This window comes from Varroa jacobsoni, unplaced genomic scaffold (assembly GCF_002532875.2).
Source record: "Varroa jacobsoni isolate VJ856 unplaced genomic scaffold, vjacob_1.0 scaffold_1382, whole genome shotgun sequence".
Classification (NCBI taxonomy): Eukaryota; Metazoa; Arthropoda; class Arachnida; order Mesostigmata; family Varroidae; genus Varroa; species Varroa jacobsoni.
Window position 1 is genome coordinate 37,560 of NW_019214284.1, and position 26,511 is coordinate 64,070.

Here is a 26,511-nt window from a genome sequence, read left to right on the forward strand (position 1 = left end):
TATCGGTAAATCCTAATCTGCTTGCGGTCATCACGGAGAGAGATTAATATTTAAAATCTCTAGCTATTGCTAATTATATTTAGCCATTCGAAATAGCCCAACCTTCTTGTGTCACCTTGAGCTAAATGATAAGATGGGTCGTTACTTCGCCCAAATTAGGGCCAAAAAGCTCGAAAATGGCGGCTCACGTATTTCCGAATGGCAGCCGAAGTTGCTTCGTCTTAAAAGAGTGTCGCTAATGTTCGCTTGACTAAAATCGGCTACCGCTGAGTATCATATAGATACTGAGAAATCCGATGAGCTACGTCCTGTTTCCACATATGACGCAACGTAAACATACTGAACGTTGTATTAAAACTATAAAAATGGTCGATCAGACTGTTTTTCAGGCAGGCATCGTGTCACATTTACGACCATTGAGTTGAAATATTTTCGTTGAGCGAGATAGAAACTGCTAGTACAGAAGGAATGGCGGAAAATATTTTGCCTACTCCAGACCGCGCTTACGTCTGTGGCGTCGAGAAGGACATAAGCGACAAAAGCACGCGAGACTATTTTCTATCGTAGCCGTGACCTTCTTAGGTCCGTGTCGATTGACCGGTATTTTAGCGGTATTTGGTATTGGCGTCCACCTCATATCCACGGTAATAACAGACAGCCTCGAGAAAATGGAGAAACGATATCGCATTTATTCTGATCATTGCTCCTATTGCGTGTTTTCGATGACAACTGAATTTCGAAGTTTGAATTTCGCTAAACTCTGAGACCAGCTTTATTTCCTTACCTGCTACCTTAAAGCTATATTTGTTTACATTTACTTCAGATAACGGATACAATTTCAATTACTGTTAGTTCTAACAGCTTGGTTTACGAGTTCTTCTTTTGCCGACCATCGATAATGTACAACGTTGTATATTAACGTATTTTTGTTTCGAGTCATGGCTTGCAGCCCTTTAAGCGGCCGGAAAAGTCAGCGTCATATTTTAAACGGAATTGCCACCGATAATGGTATTTATTGAGTAGTCTTATAGCTCAATGCCGCCCCGTGCAGCGATACCGGATTAATCTTTGCTTCTAATAATATTGCGGATAGGCTTTTGAAGTCTTCTCTGGATCTCCTTACTTTAAGGCTGACGCCCGTTGAAAAGTGTGTCGTTATGAGTTTACATTCATCCAAAGCCTCCAATGTCAGGGCTGGGAAAAGAATCAACCAATATTCGTTACTGATTGCTGCACCGTACTTTATTGCCACTGTTTGCTAACGAAATATCTAAGCAAAGCTCGTCATGCTGTTAAAATGAACGGCGACTAATTCTGTATTTCGTTGGTTTCGTTTTCAGATTGTTGGATCGCCTCCCTATCGTTTCCTGGTTACCAAAATACTCGCTTGAGGATTTGTATGGTGACGCTGTGGCTGGTACTACAGTAGCATTGACAGTGATCCCTCAGGGTTTAGCGTTAGCCGGCGTAGCGAACCTGTCACCACAATATGGCCTATACACAGCCTTTATGGGCAGTTTTATTTATATCTTATTTGGTTCTGCCAAAGATTTGACAATTGGACCAACAGCCATTATGTGCATTATGACGGGACAATATACCAAGTTTGGCGGAGCGACCTATGCAGTTCTTCTCACGGTACTTTCTGGATGCCTTCAACTAGTGCTAGGTACGTGTCAAGCGGACACGGTGTCTTTAGTTAATAAGCTATCTTTGTGCCCGTTAATGAAACGCGTCGCAAGCGCTCGACAGGTCCGTTGGGTATTTTTCATATTTCTAAACGTCCAAATAAGTATTTATAGGCCTAAGGTTCTTAGTACAATTTTCTCATCAGGCATAAAAATCTATTGTGTCGTTTTCGAAATTATTCGTACCTACATACCCATATGTTCAGGGTAAATAAGTTGGGTGTACGTTGGAGATAAATAACTGGAATACACTAGAACACTCTTAAGCAGGCAGCTCGTTGTAGCTGGTATGCGCTAATCTGTTATCCTAGGTATTTGTAAAAAGCCAGTTTCTTTCTAAGGAAAAAAAAACGCAAACCCGCTCTGGCATAGACGAACATTTCTCCTTCTTGTGCGGAATATCAGAAGAATATTTCTGAGGGCAAAACGGAAGATCAACAATAGGGGCTAAATTGAAAGAGCTCAGAAACTAATCATAATGGCGCAAAAAACATATCTCACGATACCAAAATGCTGACACGAAATTTGCGACCTTTTTCTACAGAAAAGTATTTATGGTTAATTGTCTAAATGGGCCTCAGTGTACTTGATGTTTTGCACGATGTCATACTTTTCTGACTTCTTACACCTTCAACTTATTAACAACCCAAAGTTAATTCAGCTGGGTTTTTTGCGCCTGGCGTGCTCGGTCGAAACTTTAACGGTTTGGCTACTTGTACCGATATCTCTGACTGTTATATAGGTAGTGTAGAATACGGAGAAGGATGACTTGTAAGCTATTCAAATTTTGATTTGAAGCAGAAGGCCATTGCGTTCAATAGACATGTCCGTCAGCACATGCGAAACACTTAATTCAAACATTATATATATTAGCTCACGCTCAGCTAGGAAGTATTGACTCGTTTTTTTACGCGGTGTGATGCCGATCAGTTGTTTTCTTTCCTACCTAATGACTTGAATATGATTTACGCAGGTGTTGCGAGAGATAATTGCGGACGACGTTTTTCTTTCGTTTTTTAGGTTTGTTGAACTTAGGGTTCATTATGGACTTCATCTCTGGAGCAGTGATTTCGGCGTTTACTTCAGCAGGCGCACTTACCATTGCTGCTACGCAGTTGAAAGGTCTTACTGGCATTAAAATTGACGCCGAACATTTTTTTGAAGCCATCTATCAGCTGGTCGCGCGTTGTACGGGAATCAGGTACAAGCACCATTAATTTTAAACGCTTTAGGATTCGCCATCTCAAATACGAATGTTATCCAAGGTTAAAGAACGTTATATATACAACAAATGACGGGATAGGGTAGCTATTAGTTGTAGTGTAAAACAAAAAAATTAGGCTAAATAAATTAAACGCTACATAAAATATAAGCTGCAAAAATATAAGCTCTATTTATGAAAGTTAACATTATCATTATCGTAAAGCGCACAACTATTTTTAGGGAGAAAACGTTTTTGCCATTCTTCCACTGTGCTTCCCGTCTCAATTTTTTAGTAACTCTAATCCTCCAAAGGAGCTAACAAGCATTATACTTTGGATGGTGGTTCCAGCTGGGCGGACACGAGTCTAGGAGTTGGCTGTATGATCGTCTTGCTGACTATGCGATACTTTCGTACCGCACAGCTTTCCGAAGGCACTTTCGGTCTTTCCAAAACGCTGTTGCGAGCGATCAACGTTACTTGGTGGGCGATTGTAACTACGCGTAACGTTATCGTTGTGCTTCTTTGTGGTGCTCTTACGGCTCTCCTCGAAGCCCAGGGAAAACGACCGTTTGCTTTGACCGGCAAAGTTCACGGTGGCCTGCCCCCGTTTAAAATCCCTGATTTCAGCTATACGTACTTCGACTCGAAGACTAACACTACAGAGACTAAGCATTTTGGGGAAATAGTTGCTGTAAGTAAATTTAACGAAGACTTCTGGGTTTAATCCGAGTCGGCAACGTTCCGTGAAAATGTGGGGGTGGTATGACGTCGACCTAAATTGACACCAGTCGTAAGTATTGACCTGCGCTGGTGGCAGCCTGCGTTGAAGAGGTTGAACGAAAAAGCAATTAGACTAAGTAGCGGTTCCACACTTATTCGAATCGTATTTGCTCATGTGAGCATAAATAAAATGTATTTATTTGCTTGTTTTAGGAGCTGAATGTCGGTATTTTCGTTATTGGTCTTTTGTCAATCCTTGAATCCATCGCGATTGCTAAAACGTTTGGTAAGTGTGGACACGAAGAGTGCTTTCTAGCACTTCATTACCAATTGCAATAGTAATGATAGAGGGAAACTTTAACATTGGCAGCAGTAATCGAGAAATGGAAAAAACTCACTAGTGCGTCATGCAAGAATCCCTAACGGGGGTACAGGACGTAAAACTTAATGTATTCAGTTATCCAGAGCACTTGTAGATGTAAAGGATCTTAACTTGAATATAGAATACTAGTTAATATAAGATTTATCGGGCGTTCATTTCAATTTCGACATCCGTTGCCTAAGCGCGTTCGTGTCAGCTGTGTCAGACGCTATCGGGATTTCCGATAACTGCACATGTCTGGTCGAGCCAATAAGATTAACAAAATCCTATAACGAACAAGGACTCAACCAGCCACAGATATCTGACCAATGTCTATTTCTTCAATCAGAGAAACGCTGTATTATACAAATTAAATGTATAATATGCAGGATAAACCTGTGATCTGTCTCAATTTCCATACCAGCGAAGGGAAAACGCATCAATGCGACTCAAGAGATGTTCGCTCTAGGTTGCTGTAATGTTGCCGGATCGTTTGTGTCGGCGTTTCCTGCCACCGGCAGCTTTTCCCGTACTGCCATAAACAACATGTCCGGTGTGAGGACGCCTATGGGAGGTTTTTTCACTGGTGCTATTGTCCTGGCTGCACTCGCCTTCATGTCACCATATTTTTACTTTATACCAAAGGTACGATAATCTCAACATTTTCCGATACTAAAAACTGTATTTATTTGTAATAGCTAGCAAAAATGAAAGACAAATAAGGTGAATCTTATTTTTGTTTATCGAAGAAATTTTAAATAATGTATGATTATAGCTAACTTTACTTAGATCAAATTATTCAATTGACAACGCATGCGCACACTTACCACGTCGGCTTCTCATCGTTTAATATGTATGTTCGATTTTTTTTTTCATACTTCTATCTTAGGCGACTCTCGCTTCGATCATTATCACATCGGTGGTATTCATGGTGCATGTAGAGGACGTTTCCGTGATGTGGAAAACCAGCAGTACGTCGAGCTTTGTTCGAACCACATAAGACCGCTTAAGTTTACCATCTGCCTGCCCCCCTTTGTCAATAACGAAAAAGTTCTTATTTCACTTAGAAGGCTTCGAGCTGTGCAACAATACTTTTTGCCCATGACTTTGAATTACGTATTAGCTACGTACATATCCTTATCAATAGTAAACTGACCAGTAAAATGTGTACGGATTCGGCATCGCTATTTTGTTTTTCTTTTGTGGGCTTATTTTGTATTTTTGTCGTTGTCCTATTTCCTATTACAGAAACTGACCTGATCCCATTTGCCTTCACGTTCTTTGGTTCTTTCATCTTTGGTCTCGAATACGGGATAATGATGGGTGTCGTAATGGCAATTCTTCTTTTGCTCTACCACAATGCTCGGCCGACGGTCACCGTTGCTCATGTTAAGGTTCGAATCCACTAGCAGCAAGCAGTATACTAAACATAAATATTCAGTCCCTTTTTTACAATAGGACAACCGTTCAACGGGCTGAGTAATCGTTTGTTTGGTTGTACTCCCTAAACGAAGCGGTCGAAATAAGCTAAGCTGCTTAAAAGGAAACATCCTTGTATGACAATACTTAACTTAGCCGTTTGTAACTTGATGAACGTTTCTAATTTTTTGAAAATTCAGAGACTTACTCTATTATCGCATACTGTCAGAATGATTTCTTATATTCGACCATGCAGTTTACATGAAAAGTTTTATTACAATATTTTGAAGAAAATAGAAAAATTACTCGATTACGGTACCGTTAAATGGGGTGACACGAGACGTTTTTAAGATCCCTTCAATTTTGATGAAATTTTCATTGTGCATTATGTAGTAAGGGCATAGAAATATACGTGTGAGAACCGTTCCATTTTCCTGTGGTACTGAATCAGATTTTGGCTCGGGCAAAAGGTATCTTATAAGTAATTTCACTATACTCCATAAAACCCTTGTCTATTATGCATCAGTGCCTGATAGAGCATGACAAAAAAAGATATAAGGTGAACCAATCCTCATTCTGTAGAGGCACCTAGTTGAATCATTTGTTGACCACAGCCATGCAAGTAGTATCCTGTACACCGATAACCTGACAAGACTCGACATACGCTAGACCCATATTTTCTCTTATATTTTTACCGCTCTCTCCACCATGGCAAACTACAATAACTGCACTAATTATATACAAAAGTTACACTTGTTATAATAATATATCATTAATAAAATGTGCCAATTTACTTCCCTAATCATGCTTTTTGCTTATTCTGAGCTTACTACAACTGAATAGACATCGAAAATATTTATAAGCGGGGTCACTATCCCACTTCAGTGAATTATTCTCACGTTATCTTTTTTTTTTTTTTTTTTTAAACAATAATCGTATTATTGATACCAGTTATTTTTAACACTAGATAACTAATGCATTGTTGATAACGGTGATTTTTTGTGGTTCTCCGTGGCTTACCGCATATGTCCGCCATTGTTGTTGTTGTTGTTGTCACTTCTATTTTGTGTGGGCTTCCACGTGTGCTGACTGTATAGGCGTACGGATCATCATCATATGTTCTTTGTCGCATTGACCGGAGCGTCCTGTTCCCATCTGCTCTTTATGCAACGGGCAAGATCGGTCGGAGGCTGAGGGAAAGCGTCTACGGGACCGAACAGGAACAAACACTTGTCGTCATCGATGGCTCCCATTTGCCCCGCATTGACTATACTACCTGCATGGTACGTGTCTTTATGATACTGTCACATCATATTTGCGCTTATTTTGGAACAGTGTTGTTCGGAAACCACATTTTCTTCTATAACGCAGTGGGCTTATTTGTATTTCAACGGAATTTAAACTGCAAAGCTTACATCCCACAGAAATGTGCTTTAATAGGAAGTTAACCAATCGTAGTACAATAGAATTATGCTGTTTTAGCTTATGATTTTTCGAATTACGGCAAAATTTCTACAGAAAACTAAAAAAATCCTTGCTCAAAACAGTCAGACAACGTCGGGTTGGCTAACCTTAGTCTTAATGCTTCTATAATCCACAGTCAGTATATACATATACCTGTGTTACCAATTATTTAACTAGTTTTTACTATCTAAGGAGTGAGTTTAAGGAGGTGTCGTTATACGCTGGATACTAGATTAACGCTACATTTTTGTGCAACTGCTCCCATTAAACTAACCCGTTAACAAGAAAGATAAAAAAAAACAAGATCTTAAAAAGGTTAAAAATAATACGAGCTGATCATTGAGCCTTGTATGGTATTCATCCGTACGGTGAAACGCTAACACGTAAAGTTCGCTTATACAGACATGCGGTAATCGCCTGAGTCGTCCATCCGGTCCGATCGGACTTTTTGCGTCTGGATGCTATAGCGCTACCACTTCCTTGCACAGATAGTTTACATTGAATAACTATATAGATGCGGTAGAATATATCATAATAATATGATAGCATCATAGTGTAACTATTTCGCATAAACTGTTTTTCATCCAAATAGCTATTAATTAGTCTGGGTGATTATTGAGGTGCCATGACAAATGGGCTTCTTTAGTTTATGTGAGTTTACCACATTGTAATGACTCTTTGACACTCGTCGTTTTGTACATAGCGTTAAAGCCTTTTAGGTAACATTTCCTTACCTTTTCGATATGAGCGGCAAGTTTGCGTTTTGGCCAAACAAACAAAATTATCATCATACAAAGGTAAGAACATTCGATTTGAACTATGACTGGGTCGAATCAAGACTGGATTCTAACGATTGAGAATGCATCTTTTAATTAAAAGTGACCGAGTTACGTTAGTATTTAAAGCAGGTATCGGGCTTTCTTGGGACAATCGGGTAAAATAACAGTCAGAACTAAACGTACACCGGCATATTCCTTCGATTTGTATTGAATCACTGTAGCACTGTAACTCAACTACAATGCTTGTTATTCATTTTGAAACATCATGGTAAAAAAAAGTAGTCCATTCACGAGCAACTCAATTCCGTTCCACATAAATATATACAATCATGGGTCATCTTCATCGAGAACAAGGCGTTTCTTTGTCTTGTCTTCTTGCCAATTTACCAACACAGGGTACAGACTGTTTGAATAAAAAAAATCTAGCATGCTCATTCCAACTTCCGTAAAAATGACAGCTTTTATCGATTTGGCACGTTGCGCTCTAGTATTTAGCAACCGTTAAAAATTTCGATTCGTGTTTATTGTGAAACAGTTTATCTAAAAAAAATTGCTGAAATTTTTGCTGAAATACTATTTAGTTCAATATATTTCACAATAACATGACAATAGCCTCAATCCTAACTTGCAAGAGTTGTAGCAAGGATATCCTTCACACTCTGTTTTTCTTCTGGTAAGTCCACCACTCTTAAGCTGTCGACAAAGCGAAGTCGGATTAAAAAATATAAACATTTTTTCAATATGCTAACGCTGACTAAATACCATCAGTTATTTTGTTTTTTTTTTTTTGAATGGAATACGCCAGGAAATATAGGTAAGAAAGAGACGAGAATAAAGAACTATTTACTTTTTTAGTTAAAAGGCTATTTTTGATATATTCAAATTGAGTTTCTTATGATTTATCTAAACACACACGCTCTCACATCTCTAATCAATAATAGTAACACTCGCCGCATTGCTAATTGCGCACATGAGATTCTTCACTAAGCCCTTATACCAAGGACGCAAGTGATCATGCAGGATTCCAATAGACAACTGCTGAAAACTAATTTTACCAATTCGGGTTTTAATTTAGGACCTAACTGTCTACTTTTTTTTGGAACGTTTATATTGACGTGATTACGTAGATCAGATATGGAATCATACGATATAAAACAAATGCTTCCACAGTCTCTCCGTTTTAAGTAAAAGCTCATCTCTTTGTAATTCCACGGCATCCTTTGATTCAAATTGGTACATTATATAAGTTGAAATACTTCAACAGTTCTTCAGCTAAATAACATGTGTTTTTGAGGAGAATAACGGATGTAGATTGAAGAAGCTTTCCTTAGAAGTATGAATAGGTGACTATGTTTTATTTCACGCACACGTTACGAATCCTCTACTATTTTATGAAGTGATTTTCTGCGTCAATGGTCAATTTATTAATTATTCGTCCTATGGCAAAACTGCGAAAAAAAGAGATGACTTCAAGTTACAAATAGCGTACCGTATGTGCACACAGAAACGTAGTTATATGTGAATTTACCTATAATATTACCTACTCTGGCTGTCAGAGTCTGACTGTATTGTGCAATATAATAAAAAATAAAGTAGGTAATAGAAATATAATATAAAAAAAAAAAAAAAAAAAGTATATCTTACTTCTTTATCAGGAGGCCAAACAGCGTAGCTGAATCTAGATTTTCATCGTTCTGTTATTATTATTATCACGAGCTCAGCACAGCCGTTCACCTCTATAATTTACCGGGCTCCCGCACGCCTATCAAGCAGGATTTTTTCCGCCAAATCTTACAGCCGTCACTTGGTTTCGCGCCTCTGCAATCATTTAAATTCGCTGTTCACTTCCCCACCCGCGCCACTGCTGTTACCGCACTCGCGATTCCCTCTCCATAACAACTAGCCGCTGCTGCTGCCGCCGCCGCCTTTGCCGCTGACCAAACTGCGACCAATCGATCCATTGGCTGTCGGCCTGCGAAGCAGCGGTGGGTCTTTAAAGGAGTACTTAGTGAGCCAGTGCGAGAGCGTGCGGTGCTGTGTTTACGCTTTGCTACTGCTCCTGTGGGCTACTTCAAGCATCTCGGTGCAGCCGAAAGCTGCTGCTGCTGTTGCTGTTTGGTCGGTGCTACCATTCCAGTATTTTGTTGCATGCTGCTTGGGTCTGGTGGTGGAAAAGCAGCGGAAGCAAAACTGGTCGTGGTTTGGTTGCCGTGAAGCGCTGCAAGCCAAGCCCAACAGTTCGAATGGTGCCCGGTCGCGAGGCCGACCTTGCAGTGGGCAAGCTGTGACGGGCGGGCCGCGGCTACAGCGAGTGCTGTCTGTCTTTGTCACCAGTAAACGACGTCGGTCTGGTCTATTCCTCACGGTAGCGATCAATTGTGCTGGTCGTACAGCTTGTTTATGTGTGTGTGAGCAGTGCTGAGTGCTGTGGTGTGCTGAGTGCCGTACTGTTGTACGGTGCCCACTGGTTGTCCTGTCACCAGACCAGTTCGTTACGAGTCGTTAGTGACTACGAGTGGTCAGCGCGTCGCAACAAAGCTTTGTCCATACCAACACCGTTATGGGACCGATCAAGGTTCGCAGCCGAAAGATCAGTATTGTGCAGAACCTAGCCAACCGTCAGCTGTTTGGACGGTTAGCGGTTAGGGAGCATGAACGGCCGCCTCGGTTAATCCACACAATACCGAAACGTCTGGTCTGTCGCCTCAAGGACATCATCCCGAAGTCGGAGTTTGCCAAAGGCCATGTCTTTCTGGGTTTTCTACGTGGTGGCTACTATCTCGTGTCTTACACACGAACAGAGATTAGCAACAATTTTTTAATGCCGTCGTTCCGTTTTCAACTGCAGTTCTGGTTATTCTATCCGGGCCAGGAGCTGCAGCTTGTTCGAGAAGTTGTACTATTCGATGATGAAACGACATGTGACTCAATGTTCATCACCGTGTCTCAATGGCCCCACGACAATTCTAAAGTGCTCGTTGTCGGGTACTCGCTCGACCTGTTTAACGGTGAAAATCATCAAAGTGTCGTTCAACTAACGGTGGCCGCTATACCACCATTGGCTGCGTGCATCGAATGCTCGAAGCGGAAGGGTTCTAGCTGTCTGCCACACGGCTTTCTGCTGCATGGCGTATGTAGCCTCGGGGGCAACGCCGTAACCAACCCGAAAATAATGGGTTGCGTTAAGGACCACATTCTTGTCAACACGTCTTCCTCACTTATCTGTTACCACTACCAGCACCGGGTCGTCGAAGAGAAAACGAAGGATACCAGTTCAAACGAGCAGCCTGTGATCTCACCGCCAATGAGTCCTCTCAATGAGGAGGGTCAACCTGTCGAAGAGCAAAAATTACTTCAGTGGCATTTGACTCGACTTCGCGACCCGCAGCCAGCTACCGGATCGCGCAGCGATGACAAGGACGGCGACGATGCCGACGATGTTGATAATTTGAGCGAAGGCTGGCGGACCCCGACGTCCGATGACGAGGTAGAAACCGAGCAGAACAACCAGCTCTTCTGCATACCGCAACCAATGCAGGAAGCTGTCAATTGGAAGTTCCCACCTGAACTATCGAAGCAGACAATTGTCTACTTTGTCGAGGGGATTCCATCGCGCGAGAAGGGTAACATCTCGCTCTACAACAATCGGCTAGATAGCGCTCTCTACCTGCATCCGCAGCTACCCGCCGGCAGTGATGAATTTATTCAGGTGAAGGAATCTAGCCTTGACCTCGATCTCTGCGCTCATCTCATTTCAGAAACCTTTTGTAAGGCCAATAAAAAGCGATTAATTCAGATCTCAAACTATGACGGCCGTGTCATCGATCTCTGCCCTTACTCGCGCCTGGTTACGGCGTCTCTGTGCATCCAACTACAGGCTACCACCCCGCAAAACTTCCATAACTACCGTGAGCGTCTGACACATATATTCGAGTTATTTGTCATTCTGAGATGGTCCATCGTATCGACAGAGCTACGAGTACTGCATCTTCAACAAAGCCTGACAACGCTCGATTCGTTACGTCGGAATGGAGAACTCCCGGAGAGCTTCAAAGACTTCCACCGATGCCTTAAGAATCTTCGAGAAGAAAAAACACCATTACGGGCTGATTTGAATATGCTGAGCAATGTACCGTTCCTCGAAAATCGCAGCGTAAACTGGCTCTCGGACCCGGACAAAATATTTTGTATAGCGTTGTAGTTCAAATGGCAATCGGCAAACAAGCAATTCATGCAAGTGTAGAAAACAGGTCGGGAGGAGTGGCTTTTTCGGCTTTATCGACGAGATATGTAAACTAGGTCTGGGGGGATATCTTTTTTGATAGTGCCAGCCAGAATCTCCTTGGTACATCTTTAAAGGCATCGTTTACCGCCCTTGCATTCAATGGTGTTGAACATTATGGCGACGTGTTCATCGCAGAACGATTGCTTTATCTCAGCAAAGAGAGGTCTTTGAAAAAACAAACGAGGCACATAATCGAGATTCCTGCGTTGGGTTTCTATATTTGAAATCTTTTTGTGCATACATATCGATTAGTTTTGCTGCTATTAATTTTCATCGATATTTTAGCTTTGTTGATAGTGAACAGAGAGGGTCTGCTTAAGCTGACAGAGCTGGTTTTATTACATCGACGTCTGACAAATTCACCTGTACACAATGTGAATATACAAATCTCGGATCTCGGTTTTAAGGAAAACGCATTTCAGTTAGTAAACTGTTATATTTACACGCGTGATTCTTGTCTCTATGAGTAATGTGCTACACACAGAATCGCGTAACCATATACACAGATAAAAACATGCAGAACACTGCGGCACGAAGTTATGAAAGACGGTCGTAACACAATGGAAAAATGAGCTGTTTTTCTTCGCTAACTGGAACTTAATTTTTTCAAAACGTTGTCCTTTTCAGACCTTTTCGGGCGATAGCCTATGTGAAGCTTTAGTATATTGCCACGTTGACGCATACATGGTTGCGGCCGAAGCAACAACGATTGATCGGATTTTTTCTTGTTTAGTCGATGAGAACAATCATAGCGAACCAATGTGTCTACTGCCGTTCGCCGGCAAATTTATTCGCTTTCGACTAGATGAAATGGCGTGTCAACAAACACACATACACATACAGAAAAACAGATTTTGTATACACATGTATACAGCAAAGTTTCACTATCATCATCATCACCAAAATGGATGCGCAGTGCGTGAAACTGTTTGCCGCCATAAGTGGACTAGACGCGCTCGTTGCCCGGCCTTCGGTGCGCCGTAACCGGTTGATAGACTCCTTTTGGTTGCGGCGTAGCATTAGTGGTTCAGGTCGTCACCCCATGGGCCGGCATTGTTGAACGTTGCCTGCTGGTGTCTAAGGCTAGCCAGAGACGGATGGACAGAGAGGCTGGAGGCAAACGACTGTATTCTGTTTTACCGCGACTATTGGCAGCTGCGTGGTAGACCTTGATTAGTTTGTACCGTCGTTTTCTCACCATTGGTGCGGGATGCTACATCCTGCTCACCACCTCAAGGGTAGCATATACATACACATATATATCGTGTGGTAGTAATAATGACCACAATAATGATGATAAAGGTTATTCAACTATCTTTCCTGTATCTTTTGCTGCCAAATAATGAGTTGTTCACTTTGACGATAAAAAAAAAAACGTAGTATCTCTTTGAAACGCAATGAACGATGAATTTGTATAAAGAGACATTCATACAGCAGCCGTTGGTAACATGGCAACAGGGAGAGCGGGAGTCGTTGCATCGCAGTTTGGCGGACCCCTCTGTTATTATTTAGTTTCTACTATTAAACAGGGAAGGGCGTCTTGGTTCTGTAAAATGTGCATCATTCTAACCGCAATAGTCTCGGCCGAAGAGGGCTATAAACTAATGCCAGCCACTGTATTATGGCTGTAGCTAACGAAGCAACGAGTGTCGTAATTCGAAATAGATCAGGTTTGTCTGTTCATTATTCGGTTGTTGCGTCCGTCACCATGAGTGATTGATCGGTTAGGCTTATTTGATTACGAAGAACGTTTCCGTAAAAATTTTTCTGTGGCTGAATAGAACTTATGAGGATCTGTGCCGTAAACAACGTCGGAATACGCATGGTTTCACTGCGGCTTGTTTTGCTACCAGTGAGCTAGGCGATTAAGATACATAATAATAATAATGAAATCTCTGATGACGTGTCCACCAATGAACGAATGCCTACAGCGTGCAATGTAAATGCGCTCATATAATCATATAATTTTGACTGTTATATCGATATAGTAGCCATTGCCATCGATCGACAAAGATCATCTAGCTCCTTGTGAGACAACCTGCCTATAACAAGATATCCCAACTGCAATGTTCTTATTGCTTCTTCTGCTCCTCCTGATCTAACTGTTCCCCAACCGACCGAACAATTTCATCAGAAATCCGAAAATAGCCGATATAAGAAAGGGTTCCGAGCCAGCCAAAAATATCCAAACAGTTATCTTTGTTCAGCCACTCTGTAGACATCGAGTCCTTCGGTATTTAATAGTGGTTAAAATGCGAACCAACTGGCGAAACAAATACAACAAGCGAGAGTGGACGACCAGAAAATAGACCGACTTTGACATCTGTACGCAGTCTACGATGTATTTACTTTGGCGTAACGCCCCCAATGACCGAAGCAGCTGCCAACAAACGTGCTGAAAAAAAACACTTGTCCACGACGCCAGCTACGTATCAATGAATGATGCTGATAAACAGGAAAACCCACCAAGCACCCACAACAATGACTGGTGACCGCTGCTGTAAGCTGCATCAGATCTGTCGCTGCGAGGAAAGGGGAGGTTATGCGATCAGCCGACCGATCAGCATCTGATGATGATAGAATGTCATTGGTCATCTGAAAGATCCTGCTCGCCTTGCAACCAACAGCGTCTTCGTCGGCTTCGGCTATTCGTAAGTGGAAATGGATCGCCAGAATATGAAGCCGTCTACTACCTTGAGACAGAAAACACCAGGCCAGAACTATCATCACTGACTACAGCCAACCAGCCAGAGGCGTCCACGGCAATGATCTTCGAAGGCCATCGCCGTTATTGTTGTGGCCTGCAAGCTGCCTGTTTCATCCGCATCCCGTCCATAGTCATCTAAAAACAGATTTTCGCTGACAGTCTAATAGAACCACACTGGAGAGACAGATGAATATATGTCGATAAGCTAACGAACGCTCAGGTCAGCTATGGTGGATTCACCCATGGCTGGCGAGTACTCGGCGTCTAAGTTGGCCACTCGTCTGCCTGGTGTTGCCCTCTGCGTGGAAGACATAGGTCAGCTAATGGACTCTCAGGTGTTGCCACATATTGCCCAACACGTAGTAAAAAAAGTTTCGAAATAAATAACTTCGGAATGGCCCACTAAATTGATATGTGCCACACTCAGTTCATCGTGGACTCACCTTAGACAGTAGATTAACAGATGGACGCTAGTTGGCTACGTAACTTGCGTACTATACGAGCCCGTCCGTTTGGGGCGGCTTTACGAATAAGAACAGGAAATAATTGCTCGAAAAAGCAGTACAACAAATGACAAAAACGAACTTTCATTCAGGTGAAGAGGAGTGAAAATCACAGAAGAAGAGGGAGATAAAGTCATAGTGAATATACGGTGTCTGTATGTCTAGGCACATCTCGTTTTCAGATGTTGCTGCTCAAAGCGTCAAGCTGCTATTTTAATTTAAGATTTAGTTTTTTATATCATTAATTAATTAGTAATGGTAGTCGAGTTAGTGGTAGCAAATAATGACAAAACAAGACGTAACCGTGGTAAAAAAACAACAAGGAGAGACGAAATAACGGTTGATAAAGCGCACCATTATAATATAAAGGAGAACTTTTCTATAATGGTATACAGGGTGATGCGTCTAAATTGAGTTCTTTATGTCATATTTCTAGAAATGTGAAAAAAACAACTTCAATTGAAGTTGTTCTATTTTAAAGAAGATGTTTCAACGAAATTTTGTGCTTGTGGTAGAAGCGTCGTTCCTACGGTTATGCTTGTTTAATATAACCACCGTACACTGTGAATACAGTTTCGATTTGGGACTTAAATTACGAATTAATTAATTAATTAATTTCCTCAATCAGCAAGTAACTTGATAGCAACTGCATGTTAAACGATATTAGTAGTATAAAGGTTATGCGGAAAAGGCTCCAATGGAATCATACTTTGGATCAACTGCCTCGAAAATGCAAAACCTTCTAGAGAAAGTTAAATTGGAAAATAAGGCAAGAGGTTCCAGAGCGAATAGCCGTTGGAGCTTGACTCGACGATACAACTGACAATTAGATATTCTTCTCTTTGAAGGAACCGTTAATTTTCTTCAGATCTAAACCTCATTCAGAATCTAATCATGAATGTCTTCCTGGACTTTGTTTAGGAGTCGCACGTAAATTGGCACGAGCGCAGACCATCGGTTTCGGGTAAAAAATAAATTTTTAATAATGGCGGAGTTAATTTAGCACAGAAAGATTGGCTACGTAACTTGCGTACTATACGAGCCCGTCCGAAATTCCGAAAACGACTCACTATTATTCACCATAGCGAGTTTGTAACTTCGGAGTGGCGCATTTCCTTTCGACGAATAGCCTGCCAAAGCTTACCCTAATTTGAACGCGCCACCTTGTATATAGATATACACATAATCGTGTGTGGACAGTGCTCCATATAAGCTATTGTTATCATACTGTACGATTATAACTCACCTACTTAGCTAGCTAGGATCTATATATTTTGTGTGTGTATGAGTGAGTGTAGGTTCCTCATACAAAGCGTCGAATGCTGTCAGCTATCACATCCCTACGACAAGCACTGTGTAAATGAGGTACTACTTTGCCTACGAGCTAACAAATTAACAGTCATCTACGGAAGGCCAGGCACCGCTAAAGTCTATGATATATTCGCACGTGAATTGTCATCTCAAGGGTGTTCGTCTTATGTCGTCCTTTGATGACGAAAATTTTGACAAGCCAAGTCACGTAAAGACAATTGTCACCATCATCATGTAGGTATCATAGGACGACGATGTCAAGCGTCTTACGGTAATTTTAAACAAAATATTGATGTAGCTCTATAGCAGGAACATGAAAAAAAAAACACCAATAGGGGGTGTCGTTAATTCGAGTCGCAAAAACACGCTAGCGGGCCAAACATTTGAACGATGTCGAAACCTGTAACAGAAAAGACATTGGGGGTGGCAGGGCTTTTGGGCCACACAGAGGTAGATAAATTACGATACTTCATTCGTTCGTTGGACGAGTCGATGAGGGAAGACATGATAAAGACACAGTACGACTAGTGTTGCTCACAAAAATACACAAAAGACTTCAAGGCTCTTAACGTGGTTGCTAACCGGGGCGATATTGTTAACAAGATACCTATTGTATAATATGATATGTGCTGCTGATTCCGCTGAACATGGAAATCCCGCTGCGTCAGCAAGCCGTATGTGTCCTATATATATTGTAGACACACCAAACTAAACAGTCTTCAAAGATATGCCTCTAACTAACTGATTTGAAGAATTCAATTGCGTTCAATTAATTTCAAAATATTGCACTTGCTGGAGAAAACGACATTTACAATGGGAAATCTATTGATTGAATAACAGCTCATTTTCTAAGTTGTTTAGCAAGGTGATGACGAAAGTTACGCCATGCTTGAACTTGGCGGCGTGCTTACAGCTAAACCGAACGGCAAAATTCGAAAGCACTGCGAATCAATAGCTTAGTAATAATTTCAACTTAGTCTGGATCGCGTATTTTATTAGATATGGAAGTTGACGATCCGAGTAAACAAATTGCGTGAGCTGCGAACATATGTGCACCTCGATATACGGTAATGATGTGAAGCCTATGATGGAAGTGCTGAGTGAATACGTAAGCAACAGTGTGGGGCCAGAGGCGTGGAAAAGCTTTATTTTATGGACGCGTCAATGATTATGTGCTAAGTGGCTCTATTAAAAAAATCATTTAAAAGCGATGCTCACAACAGCTAAAAAAAAAAAAAAAAAAGTGTTCCATTGATAATTGAGCGACAAATGGAATAATGATTCGTGTTTAATGGTAAAAATAAAGTGAATGCTCCTGACAAAAATAAAGTAAAAAGGGCGACGGTCGGTGATGTGCAACGGTGAACAAAATGGCGGTGTGAACTCCTTTGTAGCTGATAAGCATCTAGAACATGGCTCGAATGAATTGCTATTGACCTGTTAAAGTAGGTTAGGTCGATGAGACTTGACCTTCAAAAACCGACTTCTTATCATTAATAACTGTAAATAACGGTACGGTCCGTGCCTTTTGTTCTGCTAATTATTGTTTAACGACATGTTACTTATATGTGGATCTGAGACGACAATATTCATGGGGAAGATCGAATTTAAAAACTTGGAATCGGCAGACTAATGTATTGTTTCCGTTTGTTGTATGGGTGTGCATGTGTTTTCAACCTCTCCTTTTCTCGCACAGGGTTTAACCCCTCGTTCCTCAAAGTTTCAAACTAAGGGCAGTCCTTAACTTTAGTGCCGTAGACGAACATGACATTACTATCAATTTTAGTTACATAAAACAGCTCAGTATGGTAGCTTAGAACCGCGTAAAACTCGTTTCGTTCCTTTTTGTATTGATTTGAGGATTATCTTAACTTCTCTCTAAAGTCTTTTCGCTAGTGCTTTTCCGTATCCTTTTTATTGATGCTATGTTCTATTTACTGATCGGAATTGTTGCATCGCGCCCAACTATGAACATTTGTGCATCCTTGTACCTCTAGCTGCCTTTATACAAGTGAGCAGTATTTATTAATTTATCATTTATCGATTAATATTTATGCTGTGAGAATCGCCAAGGCGAACGACTCGATTCCGACCGATCCCCGGAGAGAAACTTCAGAGGCGTCTTACTTGGTGCTCTGTCGCTTCGATTTAAAACCCCGTAACACAAACACTTAAACGCTCGTTCTCTTCGTTCGAGTGCAAACCCCAAACCGTAACTCGAACCTGCCTCATGATGCATTCCAATCCACATAGAAACCCTACCTACAAACCTGACAAAACGAAAACATGCAATTCGTAGCACCTTAATTGTTTCCATTTTCCTATTTTAGAAAGAATAACGTTCCTTGTTAAAATGTTCATGCATTTAAACGCATGTATCTGCTTATCTATTGCCTTAATAATTTACTTATATTCTTTTTACCGGACAAACTATGCCGACAGCTAAAGTTATTTATATATGAACTTTTTTTTTGGCTAGCTACCAAGGAATGCGAATATTATTATATGAGCCTTTGATTCGCAGGCTTCTAACGTTGGTGGTTGCTAGATGGTGTTGGAGAGCCAGGACCCCTACAGACACATTCGACCCGTAAATGGGTCGGGCGGTGCAGTTACCTTGCCAGCTATAGGAGAACCGCCCTCTCGATACGCTCGATTAGGAACGTACATATACATATATACGCATATATTGTTTGCTGTATTGGCAGAGTCAACAAAACGTGCTCGGTTTGTTAGGCTAATAAGTAATTAATAGGCAAGGCACCGCGTCCATCTAGATTAGGAAGCCTACGAAGCATGATTTTCACCCTAACTTCTCCCACAAATGAGATTCGCTAAGGCGCAAATTCTGGATCATTCGAGAATTTCTCTTGAATTTTGTTAGCGGCAAACCGATTCTCTAAGAGCACTGCTCTAACGGCTGCTAGGTCTTCATGAGGAATCGGCTTAGGCTTAACTTCATTAGCAAAATTTTTATCTATTTTTGTTAATGAGGCTGTCACAATTGTACTAGGTGAGAAATACAATAATATTCTACCTCTATCTAGAACGTTTGCCATATCGAAATTGAGACTAGAGACCAATGATATACGCGTAAATACCTCTTAAATATATCCTGTTTACATCTAAGTACATCCCACGCTGGCGCGCGTGCAATATGTGAAAATCTTGATATTCCATAGCGTTCTACTGTCCAGAGAATCTGTTGCTCTACACACAGTGGGCTTTTGATCTTTTGGTGTCGTTGAATTTTTTGTTCGAATAGAAATGCCGCTTTACAGTCATGACTAAACATCTGTCGCCATATGTTGTCGTACTAAGCCCCACGTTTTACAACCCAACTCGATCAGCGTAAGACTTAAATGGTTGAACAGCAGTTTCGGTGTCAAGGACGATACCATTTATCGGTTACAGTTCACCTAGATGTGACATGGCGTGAAGCGATTCCTAGTAGATAAACTGAGGTTGCCACACAGTTTTGTATTTATGCGTTTCGCCATCCCTACATATACAATCAAAAGGCATCCATCGAACATGATCTTAGAGTGGGTGGAAAAATAAGGTTGGTAGAATAATATTTTTGTTCTATGATTGACTAGATTCTTTCCCTAACTTTATTCCGCCAATGAAATATGCTTGAGAGACGTTTGCTATCCTCAAAAGGACGCCGTGCATCGGCAACGATTTCTATATGCAGGACTAGTAATAATAATAATAATAACGAACAGGCCAATTAATAACTCCGTTGATCCAACATATATCATCTAGTCTATAATAATAATCTCCGTAGAAGTACATCGTGCATACAGTGTACACGGCCTATATCGCTTCGCATCTGTGCCTTAATCAAGCGCATGCGTATGATTTGTAACCACGTCACGCTTTCCACATTTGCTTTTAAGCGCGACCATACCAGAAACATGTAATTCATGTAACGAATAAGATACAGCCGGTCTTTAGAACCGAAAAAAACACGAAACGACAAAAATATTATCTATTATCAAAATATAAATCTAAGCATGTCTTCATAGAGAGAGTTGAATCGGTAGACGAATGTCCAACAAAATAAGAAAGGTCGTTGGCTTGCAGATGTCCTCGCGTGACGATGCTACTCGAGGGTGCCTGGCGTGCTACGAATAGAGTCTACTTATAGCTACAAATGCTTAGGGTGGCCAAATTGACTGTGAGAGGCGAACAGACAGACCGTCGACCATCTTTAAGCGTCCATTGAACTAACTATAGAATATAGTTGAATGCTGATAGCCCAAGCAACAAATGCTGCCTGCACTGGCTAACAATGGGGGGATGACCAGTAACACTAGCCCTCTGACTGTATCCGATTGGTATAAAAATATGTTGGTGCAAAAAGGATGTTTGGTCGACTGTTTTTTGTTTGGCAGTGAACGGTGGGCTGGTTGTTCTAAAGTGGCTGGCACATGCGCTATTCACTTGTACTACGCGACTGAATTGTGACTAATAACATGGAATACATTAGCTAGACAACGAAATTTAAGCTTAACAAGAGTAGATATCGATTGAAAGTACAAGATGACCAAAATCTGTTCCCACTTTAAGATTAAGAAATTCATTAGCGTGTAAAAAGTTCTTACGAACTTTCTGTCCTACGATTAAAATGAATTATATAATTTGTCGCGTTCTACCTGGCTTAGGGGTGGAGATTAGAATCTTTCATTTGCCTAATGCAATTTTAATGTTTTATTGTTGGGATCGATAAAGCTGCAACAACAGTTGCATCGCCGTCTGTCTCTCTCTGGTTTGGCATATTACTTAATTAGCTCATAAGAGGCGCAGTTTTCATTCTTAAGAATAGGCCGGTACAGCGTAGGCATTTGGGAAGGTATGTAGATATCGACATCTCAGAACTTACACAACTTGCTCGAAACAATCACAAGTTTTTTAGGACAGCGTGTTTATCGTCACGCAGCTATTATTCCGATTTGTATTGGAATCCAAGTATTTTCTCTAGACGAATGCAAACGACCTCGACCTCCAAGTACAGCCGTTATAGAAGGCACTCACTCAGACCAAAGTGAACTTTTCACACGAAAATCTATTTGACATCAAAATACGCACCCCCGTTCCTACGACTCAAACAAAATCGCCCTTTTAGGCCTGCTGGAACGTGTACAGCCATGCGGTCAAGCGTTTCTCTTACGAATTCTTTAACGTTGCTTTTCTATCATATTCGTTCTAGTTTGGGCCTGGAAATACGAGCTGCAGATGACAATTCAGTCCTCACGGTAAGGAAGTAGTACTGTCTTTGCCGGCTAAATCTAGGGGCATGCAAGGTGATCTAGGTTCGAAGCCCAACCTATACGAGCTTTGTTTCATGCTTAAGGCAATGTTGAACCTAAAACTCAACGAATTTTTTTATTGAGATGTTATTTCGAGAAACCCAGCGCGCTTTGGAACATCAGCGCGAGAGGAGTTGTTTGACAGCACTAACTATTACCTATTTTTACTACTATCTTTACTATTGACGCAAATTAACGTATTTTGAATTTTCGAGTACAGCTTTTGTGCATGCTTCTCCAAATAACTTTATAGCCAGCGTTTTGTATATTGTCAAAGAAGTCATATTGATTAGTACGCGTGTTCCGTGTTCGTTGTATTAAGATTATGAAAAACTACGTCATTTGCCAGGCCGCTGTTTATTTAGTCCAAATCGCAGGCGCTTAGGGTGTGATATCATTGTTGGTTGAAACGATATTGCTATCTGCGTCGACTTAGAAGGTCACAGTGCAGGGTATGTTAATAGTTACTACCGTGGCCCTGTGTAATATTCTCAGCAGGGAGCTAACTGGAAGCCAAGTCTCTGTCGAGACTTGCACATTTTACTCATCTCTGATTGCTAGTACTGCGCACAACAACAGTTCAGTATTCAGACTCAACCTTGTGCGGCGTCCTATTAAAACAAGCAAAGTATTTTCTATATTTGTTAAAATGGATAGATCCGCAAGTTTCCCTTTCACGACGAACTATAAACATTCTACGCTTCATATACGAATCAGTTTATCGATGTTTGCACCTTTAAAAGCCTTCTTATTGGATTAAATTTCGTTTTCTGAAACCTAGATATCCGAGGTCGACAGCTGTCAAGACAGCTCTGCACCAGTCCACGACCACAAATGTGCTGCTCAAGCTTGACGTGTCTACTCTATGGATTTAAAAGATTTTACAATGTAAAGTTAAATCTTCTAGGATTGTTTAGGGGTCGATTGAGGCTAACAATAAACTCTCCACAAGGAAAAACATACACACACGTAGTGGTAATACAAGATTGGCTATTAATTGCAAAGTATTGCTTCAATATGGAACGGATGAATATCAGTGATTAGCACGTCATACGCATTCTTCGTGCCCAATGCTGGTCAGCATGCTATCATACCTTGATAATAATTCAGCGATGCCAAGATCGCCAGCAAGAAAGCCTCATAGAATTTACCTTAGTCCCGCTGTCACACTTTTTACCATTAGGTCCGACAGAGCCGACACTGACTGAAGGTGACCATTAGCTCTCCGCCACAGCGCTTCGTACTGCTCTCCACATATTGCTGTTTATTTTAGCGGTTCAGCAGAAGTTATATGTAATTTCTTTTCTATATGTAGGTTCTTATATAAGTTACCTTTTATAATCAGTTAGTTAGGTAAGTTCTACTGCTATTCTGCTAGCTGTGTCATCACTAACCGCAATTGACGCCGCTGCGCACACTATGAGGGACAAATAGAACGTAGAAATAAGATGTGAAACGCTAGCTCTGTCAGAAAGTGACTTTACGTTGTTTTTATAACTGGTACAGCTGCTTTCGATCGTTTTGCATGGACGCAAATTGTGTTTGCCGTGATCCGTATCGTGATTAGGGCTCCTACCGTGTTTGTACGCCTCCTGTAATGTCTACTTAGGTTTTCTATTTCTACGATCTTATGCTTAGCTGATCAAAGCTTGACACGCAGATAGGCGTTATGTTGCAATTAGAGAACAGACGAATAGTTAAAGCGATAAAGGGCGCAAGAGGGAAACAGAAAAATGAATGCAGCACATAAAATAGACGGCTAACTATAGCGACATATTTTATAGGCAAGAAAATAGCGAAGTCGTTCCAAATTTGCAAAACTATGAGATTATGCTAAACAATGTCCCATGCTAGTAGCAAGTTTTGTTGTTTTCTCCAAGACTGGTAAAGGCGAAAGCTTAAAATGGACGAGGTTACGCCTATAGCGTCATGGAAAGGCGGCCTAAATTGACCTATCGTGGTGTTAAATCAGCATGCTGTGCCTGTTGTATTATATAACCGGTTCTTCTCGAAGAGACGACCCTTGTTGTTGCTTGACCTTACTCAAATCTGTTCTGTTTCATTATTGCTGTTTAATCATATCGTTGGAAAAGTTTGTTTTGTTTGTGTTTGAAAGTTATATTGCTAAATAGAAGAAACACTCACAATATAGCCAATAGTTAATTTATTGTTGATATAATGCTACTAATTAATAAATAAACACCCTTACGCGACCATAGATGCGTTCTTGAAACCGTTACAAATATTTGATTTTGATGAGAGTAATTTAAACAGTTACGAAAATTAATTTTATTTCCAAAAATGCCGATTGTGACTTACTGTGTTATTATCGTACTATAGCAACATAATGGATTCCCTAAATCATACGTCAATGAAGTACTCTAATTCAACAACATATGATTCGTAATACTTAATACAAATCTATTTAAATTTATGCAGCGTTATGCAAGGTATGTAATATTTTACCGCTGCATAAATTGAATAATACATTACTATAGTTATCATCTACCTTCCATTTAATACAATCCAGTATATTTTGTCCTATTTATACCGTAGGCACTACGATCTTTGAAAGACGAGCTTGCGAAGGACGGTACTGCTCTGGCATTCACTGCCCTAAATTCGTCTGTAAGCAAAGCGGTCTCTGCCGCTCTTGGCGAAAACTTTCGGTACTTTTCTTCATATAAAGAAATTGAGGACTTCGCTGGCAAGTATTGTTTACTCTGTTTCATTTAGATCAACTATTGCCAATCTGATAAACTGATCGTTATTAGCGGCAGGCATCATTAATTTAGAACTTAATGTAGCTTGATATTTATTGCCACGTATCCCTTTCTTTTTTTTTTCTCTCTAAATACTGTTGATTATCCTTCCTTGTTAATTGCATTATATTTATTCCGGCCATTTTTTATCCGACCCTTTGTCAATTTTATTCACTGTTAATTTCGCATTTCATGTGTTTATATACGACAAAAAATCTCACCCCATCATTACATAGCCCAGTAGTAAAATAGGCAAAATCTTTGACGGTAAACCGTAACTGTTCGTGGCCTCAAAACCATGCAGCTCATTCAATGTCTTTTGCTAATCTGTTTGCGAGACGCTACCGCTGCGGAGGCATTGTTTCGATCCACTTTTCAGTCGTATGAGAGTAGCCATTTACGTTCTGTATAAGCTAGAAGATATATGAACGGTGAACAGCGGAAAAATAGTAGTTTCGACGCATGCAAACTGCGTCGCAAAGTCCGTAGCAATAGTGGCGGCCCCAAAAAGCGCGAGTCTGTTCTGAGATCTGCCGGTTTGCCTGTTCATCAGTTTTTGCCGTTCTGGCGAACGCCCGTTGTTACTGTTCGCATTGCCGCTATGGGGCCATGTGCGTGATTGGTTAGCTGTCGGCAAGGCACCGACAAAACTGCCCTTGGTTCCAGGGCAACAACCGGCTAAAGGAAATCAGCGGGCAGCACAAGTCGGACTTACTTCATCAGCAGTGACGACAGAGTTTTTAGTCTGTGCATCGTAATGAAGGGAGGGTGTACAGTGCAAGGAGCGCACCAACGAATCACTAGCGGCCAGATGGATACACGGCCAGATCGAGTAATTGTTGCTTTCCCAATGTTATTGTTGTCTTTTTTTAACAATCTATAATCCAACACAACAACGGCAGCGATGAGGAAGCAATACGAAAACCAACTGAAATCGGCCATATACGTCAAAATAAACAACGGGGTTCACTTTACTTGCTTGTGTTCGTGAGTTGGAGTATCAGCCGCAGGTCATCCATGCGTCGTTAACCGTAATGTCTCTATCATTTAGCTGTATCTGCTATAGCCGTCAGAATACAAATGGCCTGGAATGGTCTAGTCAAATGTAGCGGAGCAGATGTTTCTTCACTCAAACATGAAATTGTTATTCGATCGTGAAATCAGGTCAAGAAGGCGGACGGAAGTAGACCGCATTAGAGACTACTCAGGCCAGATGCGCTTTACAGAGACGGAACGCAACGACCAGCCAAGACATGAGCTTTCCCTTCTTCTTCTGCAAGTTTAGTCATGATGCATTATAGAGTTAACGTACGCTGACTTGAATATACATACACACTATATATATCGCATTGTTAATGAGCTTTGTTCAGTTAGTTCTAACGAATGGCAGCTATTCAGATGATTAGATAGACAAGATCACTGATAGCTAGCGGTGTATAACGAATCGTTAATGTCCACCTTAAATGTATCTATTTCAGGAAATTTAGGTGTTACCAAAGTGGGCGCTCCCGAGGACATTTAATCAACTTTCGACGCACCTTCGTATTTACTCGAGCCGGGAGGCAGTTCACTATTTCAGCTATTTAGATAGAAGCTGCTGCTTTAAATCAGAGCAAGCTAATAAGCAAAATCAAAGCAGCTCATTGAATCTGAATAAAAACACTTACACACAAACAGACATACACAAATGATATATATTTTTTTCGCTGTATGGAACAAAAAGCAATTTTTCTAAATAAACAACTTAATATTGTCTGTTAGAAATATTTTCTTGTTGTTTTATTAGTGTATATTTATATATAATCCTGTATACGCTGTTGATCAAAGATCGGCAAAGTATTACGAGTAGCACTTTTATACTCGCACACCCGAACGCGGGTCGTGTTCTGCATCCGCTCTGCGTTTGAAATACTGCATTTCTCGCAGTTGCCATCAGAATCGCATCCTCGCTGCAATCGCACCCAGCTGGTCATCTTCTTCAGGTCTATCTAGG

General features: G+C 40.9%; 2 protein-coding genes across 11 annotated transcripts in view; both read left to right on the forward strand.

Annotated features, from left to right (window-relative positions):
- The window catches only part of LOC111269369 (sodium-independent sulfate anion transporter), a 43,067-nt gene extending 16,783 nt beyond the window's left edge, over positions 1 to 26,284 (forward strand). For 7 of the 10 annotated variants that reach the window (XM_022848900.2, XM_022848901.2, XM_022848903.2 and 4 more), the window contains exons 3-12: positions 1,341 to 1,669; positions 2,709 to 2,889; positions 3,241 to 3,583; positions 3,826 to 3,898; positions 4,398 to 4,618; positions 4,863 to 4,944; positions 5,222 to 5,367; positions 6,490 to 6,675; positions 24,313 to 24,463; positions 25,997 to 26,284. In XM_022848900.2, coding sequence (XP_022704635.1) covers positions 1,341 to 1,669; positions 2,709 to 2,889; positions 3,241 to 3,583; positions 3,826 to 3,898; positions 4,398 to 4,618; positions 4,863 to 4,944; positions 5,222 to 5,367; positions 6,490 to 6,675; positions 24,313 to 24,463; positions 25,997 to 26,040 — 1,756 coding nt within the window. In that variant the 3' untranslated portion in view covers positions 26,041 to 26,284. Of the gene's footprint in view, positions 1 to 1,340; positions 1,670 to 2,708; positions 2,890 to 3,240; positions 3,584 to 3,825; positions 3,899 to 4,397; positions 4,619 to 4,862; positions 4,945 to 5,221; positions 5,368 to 6,489; positions 6,676 to 21,656; positions 21,703 to 24,312; positions 24,464 to 25,996 lie in introns of those variants that run through there. The other 3 variants (XM_022848896.2, XM_022848905.2, XM_022848906.2) reach the window with 3 other exon arrangements.
- Positions 6,682 to 17,812, forward strand: LOC147752262 (uncharacterized). The gene has a single exon (XM_086972066.1). It carries the CDS (start codon positions 10,196 to 10,198, stop codon positions 11,834 to 11,836), a length of 1,641 nt encoding a protein of 546 aa, XP_086828192.1. The 5' UTR covers positions 6,682 to 10,195; the 3' UTR covers positions 11,837 to 17,812.
- Positions 26,285 to 26,511: the final 227 nt, after the last annotated feature.

What these genes read in the sequence shown, in the direction of transcription:
- LOC147752262 (XM_086972066.1), top strand. Translation starts at nt 10,196, where the DNA reads ATGGGACCGATCAAGGTTCGCAGCCGAAAGATCAGTATTGTGCAGAAC.